The sequence below is a fragment of the Dama dama genome, chromosome 11 (genome assembly GCF_033118175.1).
Source record: "Dama dama isolate Ldn47 chromosome 11, ASM3311817v1, whole genome shotgun sequence".
NCBI lineage: Eukaryota > Metazoa > Chordata > Mammalia > Artiodactyla > Cervidae > Dama > Dama dama.
Genome location: NC_083691.1, coordinates 17,870,993 through 17,896,702, shown reverse-complemented (window position 1 = coordinate 17,896,702; position 25,710 = coordinate 17,870,993). Strand labels below are relative to the sequence as shown.

The following is a 25,710-nucleotide window of genomic DNA, read 5'->3' as shown; positions in this document are numbered from 1 at the left end:
AACCCCACCCCAAGGCACAGAACTTTTTCCTTGACAGACTAAGAGAAACTTCTGGGTTTACAGATTCCCCAGCACGGTCAGCTCCCCTAAAAAGCAGCAACAGCCCTTTGCCCCAGAGTGCTAGCCCTGACCACACATCTATCTGATAAGGGCCTTCTCCGCACTGCAGATTCCAAGACTTAGGGGTGGTAGAAGCGATGAAGGAGGAGGGATTAAATAAAATGGCGAGATAGAGACAGAATCTTAAAAATCATTCAGAATTCAGGCATTGACTTCAGACATGTTTTATTATAATCTTATACAGTCTACATAAATTTGAACTTGTATTTATTTGGGTTCAGTTATAACATAGCATAATAAAAATCAAAGCACTGGTCCTCTGAAATAAAGCAGGCAATCACCATTCAATAAACACACTTGATTTATTTTGTATAAAAGGGTTAAGTTTACAACTAAACTTTTATAAAAAGTTTAGCATGAATAAGTACATCATTACACTTTATATGCAGAAATGTACATTTCTGCCACTATACAAGAAAACTCTAATTAAAGAGTTCACAAGGTTTCACTCAATATATATATATTTATATATAAATATATACACAGCATTCAGTAGGCTTGCGTCAAAAAGGTAATTTCTGACCAAAAGACTTCATTTAAGTAACTGAATACTGGATCCTTCTGGTATTCACGCTCCACCTTTGAAAAAAGGCAAAGTCTGCTTAAATTGGGCAATTCCTTGTGATTTTAACGTTTTCGCTCCCCATGGTGGGAATAGTATATAAAGAAAACCTTCCAACTGCAGAAAGGGCATTTAAAAGTCTTTTTCATAAATAACTAATATCACAGTCCAGGTCAGAAAACACCCTGGGGAAGTTGAGCATTCTTAAGTTTTCCTTCCATTTTTTTTTTTAAAGGTCCATTTGACTTGTCCTCCTTGGGAAATGGTTGAAAAATAAGTTCAGCGCCTTAAAAGAGCCTGTGGATTTGTTGTTGTTGTTGTGCAAAGGGGAAAAAAAAAAGTCATGAACACCTGCAAGAGATCGGGAGAGAAAGGACTGTTTAGGAGGTTTTAACCTAAGGGCAGAGGCAGGCAGACTGGCGCCTGGAGGAAGCCGCAGTTTGAACATTTAACCAAACACTCAAACATTGGGCAAACCCTGGCGTCCAGATGCAGCGCACACACTCGGCCTGGACAGCGCAAATTAAACATTAAAATAGCAGAGGCTCAGGGGAAAACTTCCCAACGCAATCTCCTATTTGGATCTCCAACGGCAGTGCTTACAGGCGCCAGTCTGCTTCTTGTAACAATTATTTGATTGAAAACAGCCCTTTAGTTAACAGATAGGGAAGTCGGAATCCCACATCACAGGGTCTGAGACACAGGGTAGCAATGCTCAGCTAGGCGAATCCCAAGGGGCTGGAGTTTTGGGGAAGGAGGATCCCTATGGAATTTGCGGTGATAAGATTAATTATATGGAGGTTAGTACTTCATAGTACCAGAGCAATAGCAGAAAACAGCCGGGGCATGTTACAGACGCACAAGAAGCCAGTACGGATTCCCCTTCACCACCTTGGGAGTAAGTTACAGGCATTGATTTTTTTTTTTTTTTAAACTGGGATTTTGAGTAACAGGAACTAGATGGCCCTTCATGTCTAGTACGTGTAAACAATGTACTGCATGCAACATAACGAAGTACACGTTCACTTACCAAACCCCCAAATTTTACAAACACGCAAGTACCCACGCGCGCACACACACACTCCAAGCGCCAGTTCATCAACGGGGGACACAAGCAGACACTCACCATTTATTCAGCCACAGAGCGCTTTGCTGTCATTTGACATTAACTCAGAAGGGAATTCAGAAGCCTGCGAGAGAAAGGGGGGGAAAGGCACGAGACGTTAGACAACCTTAAGGAGAAAGAACCTTAAAAAAAAAAATAGTTTTATTTTGAACACCAAGTTCCAATAACCCACGTTTATGCTGAATTCAGACTCAAAGGCATTAACATGTCATAACTTAACAATTTCACGCACACGACTCCTTCCACAGCAGATTTGTTTTTTTGTTTTAATGACAATAACAGGGATAGTGATGATAAAGTTATTAGCCCATCTGTAAGTCAGTGACTAGGGCCCGCCGCCTGACAACGGCTCTACCAGAGCATCGCTGGGGGGAGCGGGTCTTACCTGCAAGGACAGGATGCTGATGTCGGTGTTGAGGGTGGTGAGCGGCGTCCTAGACGCCTGGCTCTGTCCGGGTCGCTGGTGGTGCAGGCTGACGATGGTGGGGTGCGAGTCCAGCGCGATCTGCAAGTCCAAGATGTAGTCGATGACGTGCTGCAGGATTTCCATCTTGCTCACCTTCTTGTTTTGCGGGATGCTGGGCACCAGCTCCTTGAGCTTGGAGTAGCAGTCGTTCATATTGTACAGCAGGCTCATCGGGTCGTCCACCGGGGTTTTGCTCCGGGAGATGCCCAGGCCGTGGTCCGAAAGGCTGTTTTTCCTAACGGACCTCACTGGACTGAAGGCTTTCATACTGACCGCGGGGAAGGGAAGCGAAGCGATTGGGAGGAGGGAAGCGGGCTGCCCCGAAGCTCAGGCCGCCGCCGCCGCCGCCGCCGCTGCCGCCGCCTACAGAGCTCGCTGCGCTCGGCACCGCGCTCGGCTCAGAATGAAGCGGGGAGCCCGGCCCGGCGGCTTTTATACGCGCTCGCCGGGGCCACACGACCTGGCTTCCCCGAGCCCCCATTGGTGGAAGGCGGCGCGTCCATCAGGCCAGGCGGGCGCGCCCATTGGCAGGAGCGGGCGCGAGGCGAGCGCTCGGTCCTTCCGCGTTCTCAGCCAATCGCCGTGGGGGTGGGCGGGACGGGCGCCAGACCAGCTGCGGTGGTAAATAGAGTACAGTGAGCGCGGGGCCCAGGGGGACTTGGGGGTGGGCAGGGGCCGGGTGAGGGCCGAGCACCGGGAGCAGGGGGGCGCGGACGCGGTGGGGGCGGGGACACCCCGGGAACGTAAGCGTGCACCCCAATTCCAATCCCGATCACTAGGCGGGACCCTCTCCCTAAAGGTGCCCCCCGATGGAGGCTGCTACACCTCCAAGCTTTCAGCATCACTAAGATCACAGCACCACCGGCGGAGTCTGCACGGCAGAGGGGGAAAGCCACCACGGTTCCCCGCGCCTCCCGGAAAGTCATCAAGACGTTATAGAAAGCATTTCCGAAAAAGGGGAAAACGCAAATAAGTTTGCCATCGACAACTGCTGTTTGTAGAGTGAGATCGGCCTCTTAAGTTCAGGAAAAGCTTTGTAAAAACAAAAACAAACCCCAAAACACCCACGCGCGCGCATTTCAACGACAGGTTTAAGTGTGGGATCGTGCAACCCGGAGCAACGCAGGAGGCAGTATTGTAAACTCTGTGAAATGAGTACTTACTGAATAACCGTGCTGATCGCTAAGGAGCTCGAGATGCGGGACCCTTCCTGGGTTCCCTCTCTAGCACTGGGAAGGGCTGTTGTAGTAAAGCTATCAATCGGAAATCATTAGGAGTATTTGCATATTGAAGCTCTATTTACATACACTACCCTTGAGAGGCTGCTGGTCCGCTCTGCAGTGTAGGTGGCAAAGGAAAGTGACTAGCTATGCACAGAGTGATTTCTGGTGTCACATTTCAGCGCCTGCTGTATTTTTAAAGTTTTGTACAGGTAGGTGGCCCCAGCCACGGTCACTATCTTCACACTGTTAAAAAGAAAATCTATCAGGTACCAGGTTGGGAATCTTCTCAGCACTAGCACTGGAGGCAGCTTCAGGTTGTGTCCCCCGCCCCCACCTTTTGTTTTCTTTCTAGAAATCTTTTAAGAACTCATTCCTGAGGTCTAAATACAAAACGGTTTGCAGTTATTTACTCAAATCCTTTTCAGTGAATTTACACGTAATTCTAGCTTAAGGGAAGACTACAGTAAATTACTGGTGTGTTTTGAAAATCATTTTTCTAGAACACAATAAACTAGAAGGTCTGAAAAAGCATTCTATTTTTAAGTATCTTGTTTACTTTTTTATCTCAATCTGTATCTCCTCGGCCTTTAAGAAGGAGAAAGAGGGCAGAACTGGAGAAAAAGTAAAGCTTAATAATGGGGAAACAGTATATTTTCCTTCAATTAATGATTAATTTCTCAGCTGGTGGGCCAGCCGGTCTGGTCCTGGACACCAGCTACAGCCGTGTGCCTGCACTTCAGCTGCTCTCGAGGGAGGAAAAGTTGGTGGCGCTAGGGTAGAGATCACCTTCCAAAAATCCAGCCATCTCAGGTGGGAGGATGGAGCTGATGGTTTCCTGACCAGCGGGAAATCTGCTCAGGGCCTGCCCAGAGCAGGCTGTCTGCGACTTCTTTGCGAACAGCAGTGGAGTCCCCACCTCTCCTCTGATATTAAGTCTGGAAATGATTTCATCCCCGAGCCCCCGCAGTTCGAACCTTTTGATGTACTTCGTGTGCATGTGTTTCTGTCACATACGTGCCACAGTGGAACAGATTTTGTTTTGACACTATTTTGGTTCATGATGTTATACTTTGACTATTTTACAATAATAGCCAATGTAAACAAACATCTTTGGGATTCTCAAATTATTACTTGTGATTCTTGGACATTGCAGCTCTGAGATACTGACGCATTCCTAGCTTTTTCCAAGGACACCGTATGTTAACATCCGTGCCAGCCTCATTATCCCTCCAGCCGGGCTCCGGGCTGCTTCCTAATGAGCGTTGTGCGGGATTACTTTACACACTCGTAAAGTTGATTAAGGCATTGCCTTCTCCCAGGCTCATCTGTGTACCCTGATGCAGTAAAGCTGCTAAATATGGTTAAAGTTTTCTGGTGTTTCTTCCTCTATCGGCCATGTCAGAGTCCACTCAGCCTGGATGAGTGGAATTCGATTCGACTGGCAGGCCAACCAGTTCTATATTAATTTAAAGGTCAACTTAAGGGGACTATGAGGCTAAGTTCATGATTTTTCTTTTTTAAAGGCCTGAGTTCCTAGTACGTTCTGTCTCAGCAAGCCCAATACGACATTACCTTTAAAATTGTTTTCATCGGGAAAACGGTGTTGGAGCATTTTCGAGGTGGGCTACAAAAAAAAAATCTGTCCATTGGCGTCTCCGTGGGCTTGAATTTGAGGCCTCTAAAGCTGCAGATCGGCCCTGGATCTGCTAGATCCGTGGGTGGTGGGAAGGTGTGAATGGTTTCCGGTGGGGGGGTGGGGGTGGGGGTGGAGATGCATGCCCCCCCCCCCCCCCTCTACTTAAAGTCACACGCCGGCCCGGGAAGGTCGCCTAACCTGGTTCCAGGGCTTCACTCCCTCGGTCTCCACCCTGGGCCCGGCCGCCGGCTCCCAGGGCGACTGGCCCCTCGCGGTAATGAGAAGCAGCTCCGGGCCGGGCGCGCCAGGCTGGCTGGACAGCCTTTGCAATTCTACCCCCCACCCCCCGCCCCGCGTGATGCAACTGGGGGCGGGAGGAGCCTGCGGGAAGGCGGGGGGCGGGGGGGTGCGGAGGAGGGGGTGTCTCAAGGTCCTCCTGGCACATCTGGCGCGCTGGGGAGCGCTCGCCTCTCTTCTCCCCGGTTTTGTTCTCCCAGCTGCGTCCATCCAGCCCGTGACCCCCCGAGCGAGCCCTGACAGGTGATGAATGCGCGGCGGCGGCGGCGGCGGCGGCGCGCGGGCCGGGCCGCGGCGGGGCCGGGGCCGGAGCCCGGGAGCAGACTCTCTGGCGCCAGGCGCGTGACGCCGCCCATTCACGCCGCCCTGCCGCCTTGTCCTCGCGGCGCCGCTCAGGCGGCTGCCATGGCAACCGCGCCGTCACTCAGCGCGCGCGCCCAGCTGATCAATGCCTGCGAGGCCCGGCCGGCCCCGGCGCGCCCCGGCCCCGCCGCCCGGCCCGCGCGCACCTGCAGCCGCCGCGCGTCTTAAGTTTCCAGCGATTTGGGGCAAGGAAGGAGGACCGAGAAGAAAAGAAAAGGGGGGCTGGTTGGGAGAGAAGAAAACAAAAACAAACACACACACACACACACACACACGAAAAGCCAGGAGAGGGAGAAGAAAGAAATCTTCCTTGTGCAGAGGAGGCGTCATGTGGCTTAGAGGTTGCCAAAGCAAAAGGTTTTGCTTTATTTTATTTGTTTTTGCAACCGAGGCGCTCAGGGTGGGGCCGGCGCGAGGGGAGGGCCGATGGGGAGAAAGTGTCTCAGTGTAGGGCGAGAGTGATTTATTCCTTGGGATCCTCGCGAGGAGGACTTTGATGCTGGACTCCCCAAAATACCTTTGCAGGACCCCCTCCCGCCCGCCCCCCCATACTGCCCCTCCTCAAAACCTTGGGAAGTTGCCCTAAACGGCCTCCTCCCTTCGCCCTCCAGGAGGCTGGAGTTTGGGCAGCCGGTTCTCGCGGCTCCCAGCCTCTGCGCGCCGCCGACCCGCGTCTGCGTCCTCATTACCACTACAAAGCCGGGCAGACGTCGCCTCTTTCCAGAGCTGCGCTTTCAGCTGCGAACATCAAGAGGCCAGAAAAGTTCCAAGTGGGCCTGAGGACGCAGACGCCGCCTCGGTCCTGGCTTTATCTCTAGGGAAAGTTCCATTTTAAGAACCAGATGCCAACATTCCCGGACAGTTTATGGTATCCGGATCCCTCGGGGTGCGCATCCGCGGCTTAGAGTGTTAGCAGCAATTATTTATCGTCTGCCCTGGAGAGGAGGTCCTGAACACGGCTGTCCTCGGCGGACCCTGGGGGTGGGGGTGGGGTGGGGACACACGACTGTTCCCGCCGATCCAGTTATCTGGTTTAGCAGAGTTTGTTGTGGTTTTCGAGGAAACAGCATCTGGGTTACATAAGGATTCAAGTTTTTGCTTTGCTTGTTTATTTAATACCTTGGCAAGAGGGAACCCTTACTCTGAAACCAGATAACCGAATTTGGGTTTAAAACAGCCTTCGATGAGGGGCAACGAGAGGGGAAGAAAATGAACCAAACCACAAAAAGTAAACAAGGGGATGTTTATTTTTCTCCCTTTGAGTAGTTTTGAAGACCTGCCTAACCTCTTATTTCTCGTCGCTCACAGCTAATAAATTGCATTAACAAAGCGCTTCAGCTACTATCGTGGCTTAGCGGGCATCCCTCCCCCGCGCCACCCCCACCCCGGCCCTAATTCCTTCTAGGATTCGCGCGCGGTCCTGTTTGCCCAGAGATCTCAAGAGCACCAGGAAAAACGGCGTGCTAAATCCAATTGCCTTCAACCGTCTGATCTCCTTGTAGGGAGATCACCTTTCAGCCCCGTTCAAAGAAAGCAAAGTTTGGAAAGTTTGGCGGAGGGGCCGATTTAACTACCAGCACGGCAAATATTTAGTTACAAACGCTGTGAAGTGCCCCGATTTGTGGCCGCGTTTGGCTTTCACAAAGGATTTTCCTGTGACTTTTGTTCCGGTCACCAAATTAAAAAAGAAAATTAACTTGAGCGAGAGATAAGAGCTTGGAAAACAACCCCCGGCCGCCCGCGAGCTGGCGGGCGCGGGGCTGGCGTCGCCGAGTCTGCGCAGCCCAGAGGCGCGCGTTGCGGGGGGTCCGGCCCCCGCGGGGAGCCCGGGTGATCGCTCGGACCCCGGGCCGCCGCCCACCGTGCGCCCCCCTCGAGGCACGCAGCGCCCCGGTCGCCGGCCTGCCCGCTGGCGTCCGTGGGAAACCGCGGTAACCCTCTCCGGCCAGCGACAAGGGCGGGCTTGTCCGGAATCAGGCTGCATCTTAATATTATAATACGGCCCCCAAAGCAAAACTCGCGGCCCCGGTTGCGAGTCTCTAACAAGAAACACATTGTGCGCCTTTTCTTTTTTTTCCGCCTTTTTGGCCGAAGCCACATTGGCGCGCTGGCCACGGTACTGTGAGCCAAGTCCATGACTTCAGAGGGGAGGAACCCGCCTGCCCCGCACCACGTGCGCGCCCGGCCCAGATGGCCACCCCGCCGCGCCCGGCCGCCCTGTCCCGCCGACAGGTCAGGGGCTTCGGCCGGGGCCGGGACCCGCTCGGCGGACACTCGTCCTGCGCCCGCGGCGCTCTGGCCCCTGCCTTTTCCCCGACCCGGGGAGGTACCCAGGAGGCGCCAGTGCGGGCGGCTGGTGGAGGCGCTTTATTTTAAAAAAAACTTTGACAGTCTTCTATCTCCCCCACCCCCAAGTCCTTGAGGCTTTTACTCCCAGGTTCTACCATCCCTCTTCCCTAAAAAGTACAATTTACAGTAGACCTTCTCTCAGCTGGAAATAGCCCGAGGGTTCTGCAAGCCCTCTGACCCCTGTCCCATGTCACTGCTGTCGCTGTCCAGAGGAGGTGACAGGATCTAGGGCTGCATTTTCAGGGAGGTGAGTGCTGGGGACCTGTGGGGGCGCCCCGGGAGGAGCAGTCCTGGGCACCCACCTTCAGCCCGATGGTGATCACACTGTCTTCCCAGCGCTGCTGATGTCAGGACCCTCATCTGTTTCGATGCCAATGCAGCCCATCAACCAGACTCTTTCTACCGGTTGAATTAAGTGGTCCATTTCATCTTAACCATTTCTGCCTTTCCTGGAGTCTTTGCGAAGAGCACAGATACATTACATTTCAAAGCAAAAAGGGAACCGTGACGACCCTCTCTATTTTAAAATTTTTATTGGAGTACAGTTGATTGATGGGGCTTCCCAGGTGGCCCAGTGGTAAAGAATCTGCCTGCCAATGCAGGAGAGGCAGGGAGGAGACCTGGTTAGATAGCTGGGGGGCAAGATCTGGAGAAGGAAATGGCAACCCACTCCTGGAGGATCCCATGGACAGAGGAGCCTGGTGGGCTAAGGTCCATGAGGTTGCAAGAGTCCGACACTGTTTAGCAAGTGAGCGCGTGCACACACACATACGCACACAACTGATTTACAATGCTGTGTGAGTTTCAAGTGTGCAGCAAAGTGAATCAGTTATACACATGTATGTATCCACTCTTTAAGATTCTTTTCTGTATAGGCTATTACCCGGTATCGAGTAGAGTTCCCTGTGCTATACAGTAGGTTTCTTTTTTTTTTAAGTCTTTATTTTCATTTTCTTCTGTTATGTGTGTGTGTGTGTGTGTGTGTGTGCGCGCGCACGCGCGCGTGTGCGTGTTAGTTACTTAGTCCTGTATGCTCTTTGCGACCCCACGGTTTCTCTGTCCATGGGGATTCTCCAGGCAAGAATACTGGAGTGGGTTGCCATTTCCTTCTCCTACAGTAGGTTAGTGTGTACCTGTCAGTCCCAATCTCTCAGTTTTATCCCCCTAACCTCCTCATCCCCTGGTAACCATGAGCTTGTTTTCCAGTGATGGCCCTCTCTAAGGGGAGGTTAATCATTCACACTGGGTAAGAACAATCATTTACAAGCTCATCACAGCTTGCCTGTTTTGCTCTTCACTTTGCCCCCATGAGTTAGGAGAGGCAGATGCTGCCTCCATTTTACAGAAGGAGAAGCAGAGGCATAGAAGAACAACAGACGCCTCTGTGAGCCCACACTCCCTAGAACGGTACCTGTGATGATCCAGAGGTGTGTGACCTTGACCTCAGGTGGGATGTCAATTACTTTTTTAACCTTGAAATTTGTTCCAGTCCTGCAGGGAATTTATAAAACACTTTGCTTTCCCCTTCCTCAGGTATTAACACCGAGGGACTGAGCCTGACTCTCTATTGACAGAAGTTCAACTCAGGTCTGAGGAGTTCACTTCTTAGTGCAGGTAACCTTTACAGACAGAGTCCTGGGGCCCACATCTCTAGAAATTCTGCTTAATTGGGTTTGGTGAGTGGCCCAGGAAATGCTGAGGAGACATGGATGCAGGTGGTGCAGGTTCCACCCTGATGAAATGACAGGTAATCTGTGCGATCAGTCCTGCAGCAGCTGCAGTTCGCCTGTTCCTCTTGAGGACCCATACATTTGTTTTTTGGAAAGCCCAAGAAGATAAGGAAGACAAGGGGTATGTTGCATTTACCCCCATCTTTACTTTCTCCCTTGTTCAGTCTTCCTTCCTGATGTTCCAGTATTCTTTCTTTTGAAGGAAATTTTTTAAAGTTTTTTTTTTTTTTTTTTAATTTATTTGTTGGCTGTGCTGGGTCTTTGTTGCGGCACGTGGACTTTCTTTAGCAGCTGCAGGCGGGGGCTACTCTCCAGTTGCGGTGCACGGGTTTCTCATTGCAGTGGCTTTTCTGGAGAGCATGTGCTCTAGGGGCATGCGCTTCAATAGTTGTGGCACCTGGGCTCAGCTGTTCCCAGGCATGTGGAATCTTCCTGGACCAGGGATCAAACCTGTGCCCCTCACGTTGACAGATGGACTCCGAACCATTGGACCACTAAGGACGTCCTTTTTAAAATATTCATTTATTTGGCTGCACCAGGTCTTAGTCGTGGCACGTGGGATCTAATCCCCTGACCAGGGATCAAACCCAGGCCCCCTCCGTTGGGAGCACAGAATCTTAGCCCCTGGACCATCAAGGAAGTCCCTCCAATATGCTTTCTTTTATTATTTCCTTTCTTGTTCAAGGGCATCCTTTAGACATTGTTTAAGGGTAGGTCTGCCGGTGACAAGCTCTCTCAGTTTCACTGCGTCTGAGAAGGTCTTGTTATCTTCTTGATTGCTGATAGATGTTTTTGTTGGATCTAGACTTCTGGTTTAGAATTCTTTCCACATTTGACATGCTATGCCACTTTACTCTAGCCTCTATGGTTTCTGAGGAGAAATCTGCTGTTTCTCAAATTGTTTTTTCCTTTGTAAATAAGATGTTTTTTTCTCCCTGTTCTTTGTATCTTCCGTTTTCAGAAACGTGTCCGTGATGTATTTTGGCAAGGATTTCTTTGTTTTTCCATTTTGAAGGTGTCTCAGCTTCTTGACTCTGTAGGTTTAAGACTTTTGCCAAATTAGAAAAGTTTTCAGCCATTATTTCTTAACAAACTTTGTCAGCCCCTCCCTCTTTCTCCTCTCCTTCTGGGGCTCTGATGACAAGAATATTAGATCTTTTCTTATAGTCCCACAGGTTTGTGAGGCTGTCCTTTTGTGTGTGTGGGGGGGTGGTGTTCTACTTTTTCTGATGGTCAAACTGGATTATTTCTATTTTTATATCATCAAGTTTTCTACTTTGGCCACCTGATGTGAAGAACTGACTTACTGGAAAAGACCCTGATGCTGGGAAAGATTGAAGGTGGGAGGAGAAGGCAAGATTGAAGGTGGGACGACAGAGGATGAGATGGTTGGATGGCATCACCAACTTGATGGACATGAGTTTGAGCAAGCTCTGGGAGTTGATGATGAACAGGGAAGCCTGGTGTGCTGCAGTCCATGGGGTCGCAGAGTCGGAAATGACTGAGGGACTGAACTGACCTGATGTTCAAGTTCACTGATTCTTTTCACTGCCCTCTCCATTTTGCTTTTTGAATACATCCAGTGAGTGTTTTGCTTTGGCTATTGTACTTTTCATTTCGAAATTTTCCATTTGGTTCTTGTCTGTATCTTTTATTTCTTTACTGAGATTTTCTATTTTTTCCATTTTTTGGAGAGTATTCAGAGTTGCTCCTTGAAAGACATTTTTTTGTGTGTGTGGCTGCTATAAAATCCTTAATAGTTAATTCCAACATCATGTCAACTCAGTGTTGGCAACTGTATTCTTTTCCCATTCAAGTTTAGCTTTTCCTGTTTCTTAGAAAGAAGAGGGATGTTTGTTTGAAACCTGGACATTTTGGGTGTTATGAGACTCTGGATCTTACTTACATCTTCTGTGAGAGCAAGTCTCTGCCCCCACCACCCTGGCTGGGGGTGGGGTGGGGGTGGTGGTGGTGGGTGAGGGGAGACATGCCTTGGCTTCACCCTTCACAGTGGAGGGTGAAGACCTATTGCCTCCAGAAGGGTGTGAATGCCCCAGCTCCCCACCCAACCCCCACTGAGACCACCCTGTGGGGAAGGGGAGCAGGGCCTGGTTACTGCTGAGTGGGGGTGAGAGTCCAGGCTCCCACATGATCTCTGTTGACATTCTTGAGGGGGCTCCTTGCCGAGGAGCCTGTCGTGGAGGGAGGCTGAGATGCAGACTCTCCACTCGGCCTTTGTGATGGAGGTGGAGTTGGTGCCTCGGCTGTATGTGTGGTGCTTCTTTCGAGTCACATAATTATTGTCTGGTAGTTTGCTGTCTTACCAGGCTGCCTCGTTCCTGGTCCTCTGCTTGAAAGTACAGGCTTTTCTTTTTCTTTTTCCGTGTCCACTGATGCTTCTGGGTACCTACTTCCCCAGCCCCCCGTCCAGGATATAAGAAGCATGAAGAAAACCCAGGGAAAACATCGCCATGTCCTTCCTTGGGCCCCAGAGTAGGCAGCTAGTCTGCCCTTCTCTCCGCCTCTCAGAGTCTCCCGATGTCTGTTTTCTTGCTGATCTCCAGGCAGGAGGCTCTCCTTGGCAGGAGGAATGAGGAGAAGCACATCTACTCCATCTTGCCTGAAATGGAAGTACCAAATGTTTATCATTTAATGAAATAGAAAACATGAAGCAATGGTCTCTGTTTGAAGAAAGCTATTCACATTTCTTTATTGTTTGGATTTGCAAGTACTTTCCCAGGTACATTATTTCATCAAGTCCTGGGTTAAAAAAAAAAAAAATTAAAAATATGATTTAACTGTTGCTTTCATCAAGCCCAATTGGGCCCTGACAGCACGTGTGTGGAGGCATCCTTGAGTCTGATCGTTGTTGAGTCCCCAGTCTAAATGAGTACTGTCCTTGCCCTTGGCTGGAAGAATTGCTTAGAATTCTTTTCAATGGAGTCTGATTCATTCCACTAGCACCGTCTGGGTCCTGGCTAGCTGGGCAAGCTGGAGGGATCTTTCCCCTCCCATGGCAGGGGTCTGCTCATGTTGCCAATGCTGCTGGCGCTCCGGCTCTATCATTTCTCCTTGGCCCCAGTGGCATGTCTGCTGGGCACCTAGCTCAGAGGGGCCCCATGCCTGGGGTTTAATGCTCTGCAGGTGTTATCTTGAGAGTCTTAACAATTCTATCTTTCAGTTGTGTTTTCTGAGTGATATTTGATGGGAAAATGGAGTATGTACTGCGGGTTGGTGCCTGGGCTCTATGGGATTCCTATCTTCCTACGTCCCTGGTTCTTGCCACTTGTTCCTGCCTCTTGCTGATCCACCACTGCACCTCTGACCCCCAGAACCCAGGACTGGGGGCAGGAAGGGTCAGAGTGGGTGAGTGTGGCCCGCATGCTGAGTTGTATACCAGGGCCCTGGGCACCTGAGTCTTTATTTGCCTAAGTATCCTTGTGACCAAGAAAATGCCATTAAATCACAAATGAACCTTGATGACAAGTAGAGAGAGATGTGGAAGAAAAGAATTCTTTTTCTGCTGTTTGAATGAGGTGGGTGGGCTGCACTTTCACTTTGCAGTGGTCCCTGAAATTTATTTAGCTTGTCCTTCACCAGTAGCTTTTGAGGTCACTACTCTCCAAAGATGCCCCTTAATGAACTATGCTTCCAAGGGTTCAATGTGGGCATCATCCTTCCCAGACTGGACCTGGAGAGGCCCTGTGCACCCAAGAGAATGCAGTGGGTGTGGTCCTGTGTGATTTCCCAGGAAATCATCAAAGACACCTTCTAGTTTCCATTTTGCTTTCTTGGCTCTTCTCTTACAGTCTCCATGGAAGAAATCTGTGCCTCTTGGAGTCCACCATGCTCTGGAGAATGCAAGCTCCCTTCATGGAGAGGCCACACAGAAAGAGCTAACAGAGGGAGGGGCCAGTCCTGGTCCCCACATCATCCCAGTTAAGCACCCCACTGTGAGTTAAGGAGACACCTTGGATGTCCAACCTAGAAAGCTTGAAGGTGACCTCACTCCAGCCACAGACAGACCACATTCAGCTGAGGATCCAAGCCATGAGATTATGAGAGAAGGAACTATGGTCTGGAACCACTATGCTTTGGAGCAGTTTGTTACACTGATGACTAAATTGCCACCAAAAGAGAAACTAGAGATGCGGGGGGCGGGGTTGGTGGTGAATCAGGGTTTCTAAGTGTAATCTTACACATGCATTGTAGCTGTAATCATTGATAACATATTTTGGCTTTTCCCCCCTGAAAGTTTTACAATAGATGATTTACAATGCACAAAATAAGTGTATCTCCATGTTTAACAAAAACACCTTACTTTTTAAAAGTGTCTGATGTTTTATTTGACATCATGGAGCATGTATTCAGGTATATAGTGTGAGTCTGCTTCCCCAGTGTCTCAGTGGTAAAGAATCCACTTCCCAATACAAGAGCTACAGCAGGTATCAGTTCGATATCTGTGTTGGGAAAAACCCTGGAGGTGGAAATGGCAACCCACTCCAGTACTCTTGCCTGGGAAATCCCATGGACAGAAGAGCCTGGCAGGCTACAGTCCATGGGGTTGGAAAGAGTTGGACACGGCTGAGCGTGCATACACATAGCACGGGTTCATTTTTAACCAATCAGAATCCCTGCTAACCTTCCCCTAATGTATAGTTTATCACCATAATGGATGACTATATTTTTTGAACCCAAACCAAGTAGGATAAATGGCCTGACTGACTCCAGGGCCCTGGAGAGGACAGGAAAGCTGGGTGGGAGAGGAAGGTGACTATCTGTGGACACCCCTCCCAGTAAGAGCATCTGGGGCCTCCAGACATTCTAGAAACTGTATCATAGAAACATCTCATCACTTCTGAGCATTAAGATCTTATGGAGATTTTGGTGTTTTTCTTTACATGTCATGGGTTTGAGTGTGGAGCCATCAGGCTTCCTAGTTGGGCCCACGTTCTTCATCCCATTGTCTCACTGATTTGACTTCCAGGGACCCCTGGGGATACTGTTTTCCCCCTGAAAGACCCTGTTGGCATGAGGACTCTAAGGTTGAGTACCGAGAAAGGGGCTGGAGCTGCCAGAAAGCTGCCATCCGTCTTCCTGTGATGCCATCTCAGGGTGGTCATTTCTGGTCCTGAGACTGGAGTCAGGAGGGGGCTGGTGGAGCTACAGTTCGTGAAGTCCTGCTCAGAAGCCCTGAGCCCTGCTTTCCCAGAGATCTTGGCCTAATCTCCAAAAACCCTACAAGACCCTCTGGGTAGGACCAGCTCACTCTCCATCTCACCTGTCGGGAAACTGCCCTGTCACCTGTCATGTCGATACAGCCAACAGGCGGGAGCCAGAATCTGGGCCTGTCCTGTCTGATGTCAAAGTCTCCTCTCTGCCCTGAGTTACTTAATAAGACTTTCTCAAAGTGTACTAAATCCATTTAACTATCATTGCAAGAAATGCTTGCTTAAAAAAAAGATAAAGAGGCACTGACAATGGATATTTTACAAGCATTTGAAACATAACATTTTGAAATAAAATATTCCTAACCATCCTTACCCATGTCTTAGGGTCCCAGTGAGCTGATGGTTGCCTGTAGGCACAAAAGCCCATGCACTGTCGGTGGGGCTGGAAGAAGTGATGCTGAGACTGGAGCATCCCTGAGTGCAGGTGGTCCTCAGAGCAGCCTCCCCATGGGGAGCCCCCAGCACTGCCGCCCATGGTGTGTGATGTGGGGAGAGCGCAGGCCATTCTGACTGAGAATCCGGAGCACCTCGCTCTGGATGGCATTTTGAACATCCTCTGCCACCCGCTACTCCTTTTACCTTCAGTCTTCCCCAGCATCAGGGTCTTTTCCAATGAATTGGCTCTTTGCATCAGGTGGCCAAGGTATTGGAGCTTCAGTGTGCGTCACACACGATACCTGGAAGAATGTAAGTGCTCAGTAAACACGGCTGGCAGACAAAATGCAGCCTATCTCCTTGGATTCACGTTTCAGGTGAACAGTGAATACTTTTTTAAGTGTGAGTGAGTCCCTGTAATTCACCTGTAAGTCTAGTCTAAGCCTTCTCAGTAAATATCACTATCACAGCAGCAAGTGCTCCTTATGACAGAACTAAGACATCTGTAAAGAAATAGAAACTGGCCTTACATTTACTAAATTCTGACTAGTTAAGATAACTGGGAGAGAAGATGTCTTTCACTAGCAGAACTCAGAGTAAAAGAGTTCTAATTTGGAGTCCTTGGGGACCAGAATGGCCAGAAGTGAGCCTCAGAGGGTTTATTTAAAAAGCGGAAATTTCAAAGACAGACAGGTTCACGGCCCCGCCCGCCTCTCTGCACAGGGCAGCTCCTTGTTTCCGTTACAAATTGATTTCCAGGGAAATACCCCTGGAGGCCTGTCTCCCCTGTGAGATAGGAGTCGAGACTCTAACAACCCTCCAGGTCATGTCTGCTGATCCAGGCCCAGCTCACGCACAGCTTGGAGTCTGTTTCTCGCTCCAAGTCCAGAGTGGGTGTCAGGGATGGGGAGGCACCTCTCAGGCACTTGGTCTCTGCTTGATTCAGTGGCTCAGCCTTACTCACCCTGCGCTTCCAAGGCGTCTGGGCTCATCTGCACAGAGCCAGAAGCGGGGAGAACTTGGACAGCCCAGTGGAGAAGCACTTGGCTGGATTTATGGATGAGGCCTGGACTTGGCTCAGAACACTGAACGTATCCCCTGGGCTGGAACGCGATCTTTCAGCGTCAGCACTGCTGACACTTGGGGTGACGGTTCTTTGCTGTGGGGGGCTGTTCTGAACAGGATGTGCCCTGGCCTCTCCCCACTAGTTGTTGTTCAGTTGCTCAGTCGTGTCCAACTCTTTGTGACCCCGTGGTCTGTCGCCCACCAGACTTCCCTGTCCTTCACCACCTCCCAGAGTTTGCTCAAACTCATGTCCATTGAGTCTGTGTTGCTATCTAACCATCTTATCCTCTGCCGCCCGCTATTCCTTTCACCTTCAGTCTTCCCCAGCATCAGGGTTTTTTCCAATGAATTGGCTCTTTGCATCAGGTGGCCAAGGTATTGGAGCTTCAGTTTCAGTGTCAGTCCTTCCAGTGAATGTTCAGGGTTGATTTCCTTTAGGATGGACTGGTTGGATCTCCTTGCAGTCCAAAGGACTCTCAAGAGTCTTCTCCAGCATCACCTCCCACTATTTCCTCATAGAAAACCCTCTCTCTGCCAGTGGTGACAACCAAAGATGTCTCCAGACGTCGCTAGATGTCTCCTGGGCGGGGGTGGGGGGGTGGGAGGAGAGGGGTGGAGGAAAGTCACCCTGGCTGAGAATCACTGTCTCGTGGCCCCACCTGACTGCAGGGAGGCTGGGAAAGAGCCCAGATGTCTGATCGGAAAGAAAAGAAACCTCATTTAGATCCTGCCGGCCAGTCTCTTTCTCAATGACCTTGGGTGGTTCTTCTGGTGCTGTGGGGACACTGGAGGGGTCAAGTGCAGAGCTATTTCTACAGGTGGGGGGTAGGTAGCAGAGCCTGAGGGACGGGACAGGAGCTGCACAGGACTGGGGCAGGGGCAGGGGGAGCATCTGGAAACCAGCTGCCATTGTGGTCAACAGCCCTGAGTGTTTATTTGTGAGCAGATGAAGAGGAAATGACCAAATGAAGAGGAATATCCCCATCATTCTCAAACACTTACTTAAAAGATGTGACTGAGTTCCCAGGCTGCCCTGGGGTGGGAATGGAGGTGACCGGCTGCCGTGTCACAGGGAGGGGGCTTGATGTCCTTGTCTTACTTGAGGACCCTTGAATCATGCAGAAAGCAGAACAGATTGGGGTTCCCAGAGGTAAAAATCTGGGATTTGCTGTCTTCCTGGGAAGGGGCTGTCATCTGGAAGCCCAGTGAAAGGGTTATTCCACCGCCCGCATGGCATGCTGCGTGTGCACGTGATTATGCCTGGAAGAGGAAACATGTAGGAAGTTGTTTTCATAGTTTCTTTTTATTAGCGTTTATATGAATTAATGAGCATGCAAACAGATCTGGCAAAAATGTTGGTAGTAAAACAACCAATATGGTCTTAAAGAGGGAAGTCACCAGCTTGTGAGTAATCAGATCTTACCTTAGCTGGAAAAGAAGGCAGGTTTTCCAAGCTCAGATATGCAGCCACTGTGAGTTGTGATATAGTAAAATAGAGCTCAAAGACTGGTTCTCTCTCACCCACCCACCCATCCACCCACCCATTCACCCAATCATCCATCCACCCATCCATCCACCCACCCACCCATCTACCCATCCATCCACCCATCCACCCATCCATCCACCCACCCATTCACCCATCCATCCACCCAATCATTCATCTACCCACCCACCCATCCATCCATCCACCCATCCATCCATTCACCCACCCATCCATCCATTCACCCACCCATTCACCCATCCATCCACCCAGTTATTCATCCACCTATCCACCCACACATTCACCCACCCACCCATCCATCCATCCACCCATCCATCCATTCACCCACCCATCCATCCATTCACCCACCCATTCACCCATCCATCCACCCAGTTATTCATCCACCTATCCACCCACACATTCACCCACCCACCCATCCATCCATCCATCCACCCACCTACCCATCCATTCACTCACTCATTCACCCATCCATCCACTCACCCACCCATCCATCCATTCACCCATCCACCCACCCATCTATACCATAGATCCATCCAGTATTTACTGAATACCTACTATGTATCAGGCACTTCTCCAAGAACTTGAGTATCATCAGTGAACAAAATTGATAACCATCCTGACCACCAGGATGTTACATCCTATTGGGGAGAGATAAAGAAACAAAACTGTTGAGTAAATCATAGAGGTTATTAGAAGATGATGAAGATTAGCAATAAAGCAGGGGTGGGAATGTGCAGTGCCAGTAGCAAGGTACAAAAGTGACCATTTCAAATAGGGTGGTCCTGGTAGGCTGCATGGAGAAGGTGACATTTGAACAGAGCCTTGAAGAAAGCGGTCTCCCTAGTCATATTGCTGGAACTTGAGTACAGCAATGGAGGAGAGGGCTGGGCAGTCATTAGCCTGTACCTGATCTCAACGACAACCCAACAGAAGCAGCCACAGATTTAGGGGCTCTGCTTTAGTGTGAGTCAGAAGCTGAGACTCAGAGAGGTTAAGTAACAAGTCTAAGGTCACAGAGACACTGAGTGTCAGGGTTAGGGAGTAAAGCCCGGGATGATAGATAGCACTTCCTGTGCATTTTTCAGTCAAGTATGGGGAAAATAGTGAGGAAAGTTATCCTCAAGTGGAAGAGGGTAACAAAACCCATAGGCCACATTTCCACATCTGCTCAGAAATTGAGGGTTGTCTAGGCACTGGTGGGACTTGGCTGTTTTGTTCTTGAAAGCAGAGCCAGAGAAAAGCCAACTTGAATGATTTGGAAGCTTCTGGAATCTATGGGTGTGTAGACCCCTGCCCCCATCCCGCCTCTACCTAACCTGAGGGTAGGGAGAAGTTTAGGGCTGAGAGTACTTTATACTTTTACACAAGATTCCTGGGCAATCCTGGGATCATGTTTTAGGGAACACTCTTGGGATCCCCAGCTTCTTAGCAGAGGTAGAAAAATGATCACAGAACCTGCATTTTAGATAAGATCTCCCAGGTGATTCTTATGGCCAAAAAGTGACTAGAAGTGGTCATTTTGTTATCCCATGAAGGTTCCGACTTTGGGGACATTGAAGGAACTGTAGGTATTAACCACTCAAACTTACCCGTGTCCATTTAAATACACAGCTGCTCATAATCAAAGTCAATTAGTTCATTGACTTTTGAATGTACACCATACAAGAGTCACACAATGTTACAGTGCTTAGTCACTCAGTCGTGTCTGACTCTTTGTGACCCCGTGGACTGTAGCCTGCCAGGCTCCTCTGTCCATGGGATTTCCCAGACAGGAATATTGGAGTGCATTGCCATTCCCTTCTCCAGGGGATCTTCCCGTCCCAGGGATCAAACCTGGGTCTCCTGTATTGCAGGCAGATTCTTTACTATCTGAGCCACCAGGGAAGCCCTCATACAATATTGGACAGGACAAATTTAAAAAACAACAACAACAATGTAAGCAATCCTTGTGTTTTGCTAGTGATAAAATTCTGGTTTTCATTTTTTTTTTAAATTTAACACTGTTTTTGTCTACATATGTCTTTAGTCCTGCTTATTGTTTTGGCTCCATCTCAGCTATGCTCTGCTGTAGGCAAAGTTCTAGAAATTCAGTATTAACAGGACTTTACTGTTTGGTGAGAGTCATGCTGCTCTGGCCTCTTGTGGAACCTTGGCCTGATTCGTCCAGCTCTGCCGTCCCCTCCCTGTCCCTCCAGGGAGGCCCGGCTGTGGCTGCCTCAGCTGTTTTGGTTGCCCTCTTTCCGGATTTCTCCAGGCGAGTGACTCAGCATGACTCAGCAACCTGGATTTAGGGGAGCCAGAATATTCTGCCATGCAGCCAGCATATGGTGAACATTCACACTGCTTAGAAAAATCATTGTAAATGAAACACACAGGAAAAAAAAAAAAGCCCAGATTTCTTCACACCCAAACCAGAGATCAGGCCAAGGATGAGGAAGACAAGTTGAGAAGGGGCCGGCTGGCTGGGGCCCCAGAGCAGAGCGGCTGCCTTAGAGGGGAGCTGCGGAGAAAGAAGCAATGACACCTGGCCTTCCAGGTGGAGAGGGGCCCAGGCAGGGTCTCCTCCCGTGAACAAGAAGACAGCTGGCCACAAATAAACAACGCAAATGCATTCATTTATTGTGGAGAAAAGTACCCTTTATTCCCAACTTTTAAGCTCAGTGACTCTTTAGCTTCTCTTCGTCCCTTTTCCTTTCTCAGTGGCATGAAGGCCTGGCTCTTTAAAAGGGCCACCGAGCCGCTGACACTTGGCCGTCTCTCCAAGTGGGATTTTGAGTCTGTGAATCCTGCCGGGAGGGCCCTTCTGACACCCCTCCTTGGAAAGACGGCTCGAGCTCTCGGTCGGTTTCTAGGGTCATTGTGTTAAGCCTCCGGTTAAAGAACAGCCTCTTTGAAGCAGCTGGTTTGGGCTGGCCTCCTTGTCCCGGGATGGTTTCTCGGTATTTCATGCTCACGTGACTGAGAACATACACTGGATTCCTCGCCTTTTAGAGTCTGCTGTTTTCTTCTTCTGAAGTAGCTTGTTATGCTTCAGAAAGATTTTGCTTTTTAGGTCATAAAGTGGAGCTTGAAAACTGGAAGAGGCTTTTTTTTTTTTTTTTTTTGCATGTGTATGTTTTAATGTCTTGACTCTGTGCTGAATGTTTGAAGGGTCTTGGAGCAAGAGATGGGAACTTGAAGCTGGTGTGGAGAGGTTCTGTAGGATGTCCAGCCCATGCTAAAGGAGCAGCATTGAAGGGTCAGTCTTGGGCTTGGGGTTAAGCCCTGAGGCAGATGGACTGGGTGGCTTTCAGGCAATCCCTTTCCTACCAACCTGGTTTGGTTCTTTGAACAACAGCTAATGCCCTTGGAACATTCTCACAGAATAAGCTCCCTGAGAGCAGGGCCTGGTTCATCCTTTGTACCCGGGTATCCTAATACCAATGAAGAAGGAAATGGCAACCCACTCCAGTATTCTTGCCTGGAGAATCCCATGGACAGGGGAGCCTGGTGGGTTACAGTCCACGGGGTCACAATGTCGGACATGACTGAGCACATATGCACCTCTGTGTGATGTATAAATAGATAACCAACAGACACCTACTGTATAGCACAGGGAACTCTACTCAACATTTTGTAACAACTCATAAGGGAAAAGAATCTGAAAAAGAATACACCCACATACTGAATCACTTTGCCCTCCACCTGAAACTAATATAATATTGAAAATCAGCTACACTTCCATTTTTAAAAAAGAAAAGTTCTCTGCATCAAAGAGCATTCACTGATTCTTACTCTGAAACAAGGGGTCAAGGACCTCCCTGGTGGTCCAGTGGCTAAGACTCTGTGTTCTCAATGCAGGGCTCCTGGGTTCCAGCCTGGGTTCGATCCCTACGGCCAGGGAAATAGATCCCTTGTGCCACAGCTAAGATCTGTTGCAGCCGAATAAATAAATAGTAAAAAAAAAAAAAAATCATAGGATGCCATTTGAAAAAAAACAAAAGACATCAGTGTTTCCACTTCCTCCCAAATCAGCAGGAACGTGGCAGTGAGAAGACCTGCATGTGTACTGAAAAATGTTTGCTGCGCAAGGGGTCCCAGGGAGAAGCAAGAGCTGAAAAACACGGTGCTGAACGGAAGTGCCGGACATCCACCGCTGAGCAAGGACTGTGAAACCATTCATGGATGGATTTTGACCATCAGGGAATAGATACTAAATGTGTTTTGATCCTGTCAGGATCAAGAGAAAAACCAATAATTCAGTGATTGCTTTTTTCGGTTTTTAAAATTATTTATTTTAATTGGAGGCTAATTACTTTACAATATTGTAGTGGTTTTTGCCATACATTGACATGAATCAGTCATGGGTGTACATGTGTCAGTGATTGCTTTTTAAAAACATGTGACACTCACATGGCCTGAGTTTCATTTTGTTGTTTAATTTTTAACCGATAGTACTTCCTTCCAGCTTGCTTCTGAAAGAAAATTGTATTTAGAGGTGACCTGCTGTTTACTAGAGAAGAGGGAAGACAGCATGGGACTTCTCAAAGCTGTCCCAGTTTTTTTTACATCGTACTGTTCCCCTGCCCCACCATGTAAAGCCTTCTGGGAATTTGAGTAAATGTCAGCTCTGATGTTTGTCCCATTCCCCTTCCCTCCACTACTATGGACTGAGTGTTTGTGTCCCCCACAAATTCATTATGTTGAAGCCCCACACCCCAGTGTGATGTTCTTTGCAGGTGGTCCTCTGGGAGGTGGTCAGGATTAGATGAGGTCATGTGGGTAGGGCCCTCATGGTGGGGTCCTTGTGCTTCTAGCTCAGTGGGTAAAGAACCCATCTGCAATGTAGGAGGCATGGGTTCAATCCCTGGGTCGGGAAGATCCCCTGGAGAAGGAAATGGTAACCCACTCCAGTATCCTTGCCTGGAGAATCCCACGGACAGAAGAGCCTGGCGAGCTACAGTCCAAGTGGGTCTCAAAAGAGTCGGACACGACTGAGCAATTAACCACAGCGATGACAAAGAGGAGACGCCAGGGAGCCGTGGCCCCCACCCCGTGGGAAGGGTGGCTGCGACCTTGAGGAGGGCGGAGGGCTCTTGTCAGACCCTGGACCCGCTGACATCATGATCTAGGATTTCCAGCTTCCAGAACTGTCAGCAGAAATGTTTGTCTCTAAAGCCCCAGACTGTGCTCTGTTGTGACAGCAGCCTGAGCTACTACCCCGCAAACACTCCCCACCTCAGACCTGGGTCCCGGCCCTCCGAGGGCCGTTCCTTCTGGGAAGTTGTGGCTGACCGGGGCCCAGGACCAGACATCTGACCCCTCGCCGCTGCCCTGCCTCCTGGGTCATGTCCCGACTCTGGCGGGCCTGCAGGCCCGCAGGTCCTGTCCTGGCCCGTTGTCCAGCCTGAGCTCCTGCCCCGCGTACTTGCTGCCCCTGGGACACTGGTTCACACTTGTGCTGGGTGGGGGTTTGCTGGTGTCCATCCAGCTCTCTGGTGCTCCCTTCACGCCCCCTGAGGGTGGCCCCAAGTATGGCCTCTCAAATGTCACTTCCTCTGGAACCTTCCCTGGCCCACTGGGGCCCCCTCCCTCTAGGCCTCGGCCTTGACCTTAGCGCCGCTGGGAATATCAGGGATGCCAATGATCGGACCTCACCCCAGAGATGAATCAGAGGCCCTGGAGAGGGGTCAGGGGGTCTGTGCTGATTAGGTCTCTCCCCGGAGGGACTAGAAGAGAATGTGAGGGTCCTGTGAGGCTCCTCTGGCAGCCTCCTCCGCCTCCCCCACCCCCTGCCCACTTGGGTTTCAACAGAAGCCTTCAAACCCACCGGATGAGACTCTGTGTCCTAAAGGAACGCTCAGAGGAGCTAGATTGTCACCCATCGCTTAAAACCAAGGGTTCACCAGCCCACTGGAGATGAGGCCGATTTTGGCAGAAAGGGAGCTGAGTGTCCATCAGTGGTTCCAGCTAAAGGCTGCTCAGTGACTGCCTTGGGTCCTGGGCTGCTGGCCAAGCGCACCTGATCGGACTGGTAGGCCGTGCCAATGAGGGCTGGTAGGGGAAGAAAAGGAGGTGGAAATGCTGGTGAAAGTCCGAGACTCCAGTGGAGGACGCTGCCTGGAATCCTGGTGCTGTTGGCTGCTTTGTCAGGCCTGGACATTTAATTTGTCGTGTTCATGGACTTGCAAAATGTTCCTGCCGGAAACAAACCCTGAAGGTCACTTTGTGCTGTTTTTAAAGTTACAGTTGAGAGCAGAGTTCTCGGCCACTCTTGTCTCCCAGAGGCCTCAGTTCTCCCCGGGAACTGAATGCTCTCAGAGCCTGGGGGGGAGGGGGACCTCTTCTCCCCTAGGCTGCTAGGGGGTGCGGGTGAAGATCCAGGGGTGCCAGGAAGTCATCAGAGTGGTTATGCCAGTTCCAGTAAGTCCACCCTGGTTGTTGGAGGCTTTCGGAGAACTGAGGATATGTAACTCCTTTTTACTTCTGATTTTTGCCCATTTCTTGGGCCAAAGGGAAATTTGCACTCAGTGCCCACTCTATCCAGCATTTGCCCTGCTGAGAAATCAAAAACTTCACAGGGATCCATCTCTGCCCTCCCCCAGGGAGCTCACAGTCAGGGCCACTCAGGGGGCAGACGCGCATAACCCAGCCCCCCTTCCTCAACCTCGATGTTCCAAGCAGTGGTGTCAGGACTGGGGTCACCACACGAGTCACTCTCCAAAGCAGGATGCTCGTGAGAGGAGCTGGGGACACCATTCACAGTCAAGGACGACCCCACAAGCAGCCGTGAACTCAGACCCTCCTGGGCAGGCGAGGGGCAGGCTCGCCTTCCTGGGAACTGGCTGAGGGCAGTCATGTGGGATTGCCACTGTTGTGTGCCACCCGAGCAAAGACACAGCACACAGTGGCTGCCAGACACTGCGCAGACACCTGTCTGTGTGCAGCAGAGAGGTGATGGCCACGGCCTGTGGACAAGGGCAGGTGGGATTTGATGTAAGAAAAAGCAGAGACATTACTTTGCCAACAAAGGTCCGTCTACTCAAGGCTGTGGTTTTTCCAGTAGTCACGTATGGATGTGAGAGTTGGACTATAAAGAAAGCTGAGTGCCGAAAAATTGATGCTTTTGAACTGTGGTGTTGGAGAAGACTCTTGAGAATCCCTTGGACTGCAAGGAGATCCAACCAGTCCATCCTAAAGGAGATCAGTCCTGAGTGTTCATTGGAAGGACTGATGTTGAAGCTGAAACTCCAATACTTTGGCCACCTGAAGCGAAGAACTGACTCCTTAGAAAAGACCCTGATGCTGGGAAAGATTGAGGGCAGGAGGAAAAGGGGACAACGGAGGATGAGATGGTTGGATGGCATCACCGACTCGATGGATATGAGTTTGGGTAAACTCCGGGAGTTGGTGATAGACAGGAAGGAGGCTTGGCGTGCTGCAGTCCATGGGTCGCAAAGAGTCAGACATGACTGAGCGACTGAACTGAACTGAACTGACAGATTGGCATGGAAGGTGGCAGTTGGCTAGGTGAGGATGCAGCGGGTACCCAGCTTCATAGCTGAGTCCCAGAGCATGCCTGGTCTCCTCCCATCCTGCCTGTTTCCACACAGATGAGGCCACAGCCATTTTCTCCCAGCAAAACTGGGACCCTGCCGTTCCCCTGCTCCCAGCTGCTCCCAGCTGC

The 25,710-nt window shown here is 50.2% G+C and overlaps 1 protein-coding gene and 1 long non-coding RNA gene across 2 annotated transcripts; one reads left to right on the top strand and one right to left on the bottom strand.

The window, feature by feature from the left end:
- Positions 1-268: 268 nt before the first annotated feature.
- Positions 269-2,684, bottom strand: ID2 (inhibitor of DNA binding 2). Its single transcript, XM_061154773.1, has 3 exons — positions 2,194-2,684; positions 1,809-1,872; positions 269-1,033 (listed from the first exon to the last, which is right to left on the bottom strand). The coding sequence occupies exons 1-2, from the start codon at positions 2,539-2,541 to the stop codon at positions 1,816-1,818; spliced, it is 405 nt and encodes a 134-aa protein (XP_061010756.1). The 5' UTR covers positions 2,542-2,684; the 3' UTR covers positions 269-1,033; positions 1,809-1,815.
- A 5,434-nt stretch (positions 2,685-8,118) lies between these two features.
- LOC133065447 (uncharacterized) lies at positions 8,119-14,127 on the top strand. The gene is made up of 3 exons (XR_009694889.1): positions 8,119-9,589; positions 9,676-9,756; positions 13,682-14,127. It is a non-coding gene; the product is annotated as an uncharacterized LOC133065447 (long non-coding RNA).
- Positions 14,128-25,710: the final 11,583 nt, after the last annotated feature.

Bases quoted from the DNA above. Each gene is read 5' to 3' on its own strand.
- ID2 (XM_061154773.1), bottom strand. From the start codon at position 2,541: ATGAAAGCCTTCAGTCCAGTGAGGTCCGTTAGGAAAAACAGCCTTTCG. The intron at 1,873-2,193 runs GTAAGACCCGCT...TTTCTCTCGCAG, and splicing joins TCAGCATCCTGTCCTTGCAG to GCTTCTGAATTCCCTTCTGA.